Source organism: Ipomoea triloba, chromosome 2 (genome assembly GCF_003576645.1).
Source record: "Ipomoea triloba cultivar NCNSP0323 chromosome 2, ASM357664v1".
In the NCBI taxonomy this organism is placed as follows: domain Eukaryota; kingdom Viridiplantae; phylum Streptophyta; class Magnoliopsida; order Solanales; family Convolvulaceae; genus Ipomoea; species Ipomoea triloba.
The window spans coordinates 26,374,839-26,379,690 of NC_044917.1; the positions used below are offsets into that span (position 1 = coordinate 26,374,839).

The 4,852-nt window shown below is 38.6% G+C and overlaps 1 protein-coding gene across 1 annotated transcript; it reads right to left on the bottom strand.

Moving 5' to 3' along the window:
• Window positions 1-637: 637 nt before the first annotated feature.
• Window positions 638-4,467, bottom strand: LOC116009823 (titin homolog). The gene is made up of 7 exons (XM_031248964.1): window positions 4,152-4,467; window positions 3,956-4,071; window positions 3,734-3,852; window positions 2,854-3,016; window positions 2,575-2,759; window positions 2,155-2,476; window positions 638-2,072 (listed from the first exon to the last, which is right to left on the bottom strand). Exons 1-7 carry the CDS (start codon window positions 4,446-4,448, stop codon window positions 854-856), a joined length of 2,421 nt encoding a protein of 806 aa, XP_031104824.1. The 5' UTR covers window positions 4,449-4,467; the 3' UTR covers window positions 638-853.
• Between the last annotated feature and the right edge of the window lie 385 nt (window positions 4,468-4,852).

Sequence of the window (4,852 nt, forward strand, 5' to 3'; positions counted from 1 at the left end):
ACCCATGTTCTTCACTTAAAAATGGCTACTTTGATGAGGCTTTGGATTTGTATCATTGTATGTTATGGGTGGGATATAGGCCTGATGTTTATACTTTCACTTGTGTGTTGAGGACTTATGGCGGAATACCAGATTGGAAAATAGGTAGAGAGATTCATATTCATGTAATTAGGTTAGGGTTTGGGTGTAATATTGATGTTCTTAATGCAATGATTACTATGTACATGAAATGCGGTGACATTGTGAGTGCCAGGAAGCTGTTTGATGTAATGCCTGTGAGGGATGCCATGATATCGGGGTGTTTTGAGAATGGTGAGTATTTGGAAGGTTTGAGCTTGTTCTTGTTGATGAGGGAGTTTGGTGTTTTATCCGAATTTAATGACCATGACAAGTGTGATCTCTGCATGTGATGAGAGCTTTACATGGCTATGTGGCTAAAGTGGAATACGGGGATGATGTTTCGTTGTTGGGAATTTGGGGGAAGCCCAAAAAGTTTTCTGGAGGATTGAGTGCAAATTAAAGATGTGGTGTCGTGGACTGCATTGATTTCAGCTTATGAGAATAATGATTTGCCTGAAAAGGCAGTGGAAACATATAAAACAATGGAACTTGGCATATATACTTGAAAGAATCTGGATAGAGAAACAACTTCTTCAGGACAACAAGCAGTTATATTACACATGACTCAGGACTTATAGAACAACAAGCAGTTATATATTACACATGACTCACAGAGAATATTACAGAGTACGATAGAAATCAATCCAAAACCTAAATTCACACAATTATGTAGTTAGTATAATATGAGACCGGGGGTTGGGAAACTACTGTAATCAACATGAGTTGATTGACCTTATATCTTCACTGCCTTTATGATTGTTTTGATGGATGATTTAATGAAGTTACTGTTCCCTGCTGCTCGATCTTCATCAGCATCACTGCCACTGGTTACTGACGGCTTCTTCATGCCACTCAAGATTAGAGATGGAGAAGATGGGATGCGCCTAACTGCCCCGCCGCCACTTTCACTCCTTGTAGTAAGTTTCCTTCCTCTCTCGCTCTTTCTTTCATGTTCATCATCAAATGCGTCACTATGTCTAACTTCTTTGCTTTCATCTACATTGCTTTTTCTGGGCCATACTCTGTAGGGAGGCTTCCTGGAGGGAGTCTGCTGTGAATGCTTTAGCGCTTCTTTTGCAAAGGTATCTTTGCAAACAGCATTGTCTGGTGATGTCTGCTGTAAGGAGGGCTCCTTCATTTCATCTGTGTTGCTTTCGTTTTCAACTCCTAACTGTTGATTCGGTTCTTGAATGCTTGAGGATTTGATTTCAATGTGAGGGTATTTGAGATTCAGCTTCTCTATTATTTCATCTGTCCTGCAAACTTTATCTATTTCTGCTGTTTCATGTGCTGCATTATTCTCCTCCAACAGCATCTGAACCCATTTTTCCACATTTCCTTTCCCGCGCTGTTTTCTACTCTCTTCATCATCCTCTTCCTCTCTTTCTGATTCCTTAAAATCTGGAAACTGAAATTTGCATGGCGTCCCGTCTTGCATTTCCAGATTCTCAAGTATTTCTTCAACCCTATTTTCATTCTTTTCCACCACTATAGCTTTTCCATGCTCCTCAGGTTCTTCTGTACTGATTCCATAAACGGCTTCTTGCTCTTCAATTGCAGATAATTGTCGTGCTGGTAATGATGCTTTCTGCTCTTCCATCAAGAACGCCCTCAGTTCCTTATGAACACTGTCCTTGGAATCTCTGCCTGGCAAGCATAACATCATGTTACCATCTTTTTCTGCCAATGCATCATCCATCTCCATCTGCAATTGTGTTCTTACGGGCGAATAAAAAACGTTGTTCTCTTCAAGGAAATCATCCAGTCGTGATCTCTTCCTGGGCTGTTCACAATCAGGTCTTACCTGTTTCTCTAACTCATCTCTCTGCTTATACTTGTAGTGCAATTCTTTCTCTGCAGAATTACAGATTGCTCTTTGAGCTTCAAGCCTTGCCATCAGGGATTTACTTGCTACCTGATTCAGCCTCACTTGTTCTTCATACACCACACTCCTGCAACAAAGAATAAACAACAATTCAGCTAATCCATACTATTTTGTCTGCAAATCTGTAGCAGTCAGTAAATAGCTCTTACTGGTGCATGGCATCGTGAATCATCTTATCCAGCATTGCTTTGTATGAAGTCTGTGCCTCTGCTAGCTTGCGACACTTCTCAGCATGCCGCCTTTTCTTCATCAGAATTAATTCCAAATCTTCCACGCTCACCATCTCCGCCTCCTCAGCTTTTTGCTTCAATTTAGTCTCTTCATCATCTAGCTTTTGTATTTCGGCCTGCATCTTTGCAGTTTCTTCCCACTGTCTCAGAGAATCTCTGACAATCACAATGGCCTCATATGGATTGCTTCCCGTTCCAGGTTCCTCGTTTTCTTTTAGATCAGAGTTCAGTTTCTTGGAAGCTGCCCACAAACAACATTGCACAGGTAAAAACAGAAACAACAGAAAATCCAAGCTAATGATTTATGATGTCTTTGAGGTTTAATTATTCAAGAGTAACCTATTATAGGGATGCACGATCTCGGTCTTCTGTTGATGTCTAATGACTTGAGAGCTGATGAAGTGTCGCGGGATTCTCTTCGAGCAAGAACAACAGCAGCTGGAGCCACACATCCTATTCCTGTCTGTGAGGTATTCAACTCCTCACTTTCACCTTCAGAAAACAGACATGAAAATGCCCTGTGCCTGCAAAATGAAAAAAACAAACAGACAAACATTAGCATTTCCCCATCATGTTCTGTCTGTGTTTTTTCTAGGACATGGAACCATAAAATTCTACCTGAAATCTGAGTTTGATGAGGCAAAGATGGATAAGAACTGGTTAATGGAGATACCAACTTGAAGATCCCACCATGGAATGAGAAATTCAAGCTGGTTATGCTTCTTCTTGCAGACTTGCCACTGTAAAATCCTTAGATTTCTTGGAACAGTCAATCCTCCTCCTGTAGTTTCCATATGAAAGACACAAATCACAAAGATATTCAATCAACGCATAGTAAATCAATGCAGGCCATCAAATTTGAAGGTAGGGACGCTATCTTAAGTCAAAAATGATGAATTAATCTGATAAGACCAAAAAAAATTTAGTGTTAAGGTCAAAAAAATTTAGTGTAGTAAAAAATCACCTCAATAAATCAAAACAGATAAATCTCAATGGCCTTAGGGCCCGAATGGGCTAACCCGACAGCCTGAGCCATTTAAGACTATTATTTGTTTTACAAGTGATGTAGAACAAAATATAATATATATGTAAATTTGAAAATAAAATCTAATAAATTTATCACAAAATAAAATATTTTTATTAAAATAAATAATGAGAAATAAAAAACTTGTTATTATATTATAGTCTAAATATATAAATTATTTGTAGTTGGGATTTGGAAATAAATGTTTATATTGATTGAATGATTCATAAATTTATATTTATGAGTATAAATGTATTTCTTTGTTAAAATTGAAAGTTTAAAAAGTCAATAGTCTTTTTTTTTTTTTAAATGCATTAGTTTTAATTGAACATGTTTGATAAGTTCGACAATAAGAAATTTTAGTGTTAAAGACTGAAATTTTAAACCCAATCAAAAAATCAATAGAACTAGCCTAAAATCGAACAGGCTTGCTGGATTTACATATATATTTGAAGGGGCAAGTATGAAAATTACTTGAAATAGGAAACCAGTGATCAATGCCCCAGGCTAGAGGTGAAGCTGAATCAGCATGATAATACAGAACATTTCCGTATGGGTCAATCCGAAACATGTCAGGATCAAATCCAGCATTCCTGAGAGAAATTTAAAATCTATCGTTAAAAACATATGAAATGTAGTCCTCCGAATATAATTCTATGCACCAAATTAAAGCAGAATCGTTGAACTTTTGTTTACCCAAGGTGGTTGAGTTGCTTCCAGAGAAGACTGACAAACATCTTGGGCTTTATAGCAGGCTTTGCATTTGGATCAACGATCGGAAACATCTCATCCAATTCCTTCGCTCTGGTAGCCTATCATCAACCACGATATGGAAATTCGAAAGAGAAAATCGATTATGAAAATTTAGAGAAAATTTTAGAAGATTGATTACCTTGGGAGCAGAGGGAACGAAAGTGAATGGAGGTGAAAGGCTTGGGTCTTTACACAGCTTCGCATAGGCTTTGGGGTAGCCGAGGCCTTCGTCTACAGCCATTTCTGCGGCGGTGAAAGCTGGATGTGGGGCCATTGTTGCGACGAGTTGCCGGAAACAGAGCAGAGAGGCGGTTGAAGGTTTAGATGCGAGGGAGGGAGAAGAACAACGGCTAAGTTTGGGAAATTTTGAAAGACTGTAACGGCTACCTATGTTAAGCATTGATACGTTAGACGGGAGCGGGGAGTCATTACTCATTAGTCTTACCTGGTGAAAAGACAAGGTTATCCTTGGAAAATTTTAAATTTTTGTGAGCTTGATTTGCGAGCTTCACGACTGGTGAGAAATTTGAGGGTAAACTTTTTTTTTTTTTTTTTTTGAGTACTACTGACTCTGTTACAATGTTGTTCATAAATTTACTCAACTCCAAGCTTCACATCTCGACTCGATGTGATAGTGGAAGAGTAAATTACACTGATTTAGTGACCTATTAATTTTTTAATAAATATTTTGTACAAGCAATTTAGTTAACTTCTTGTGGTACGATATTAGTTCTCCAATCTTCTAGTTGTCTTAGTTCTGCAAGCTCCGATCTACCACCACAACCGCCACGGGAGCCGCGCTTTCCTGTCCGTCGCCAAGCTGCACACCAACACTGCCGT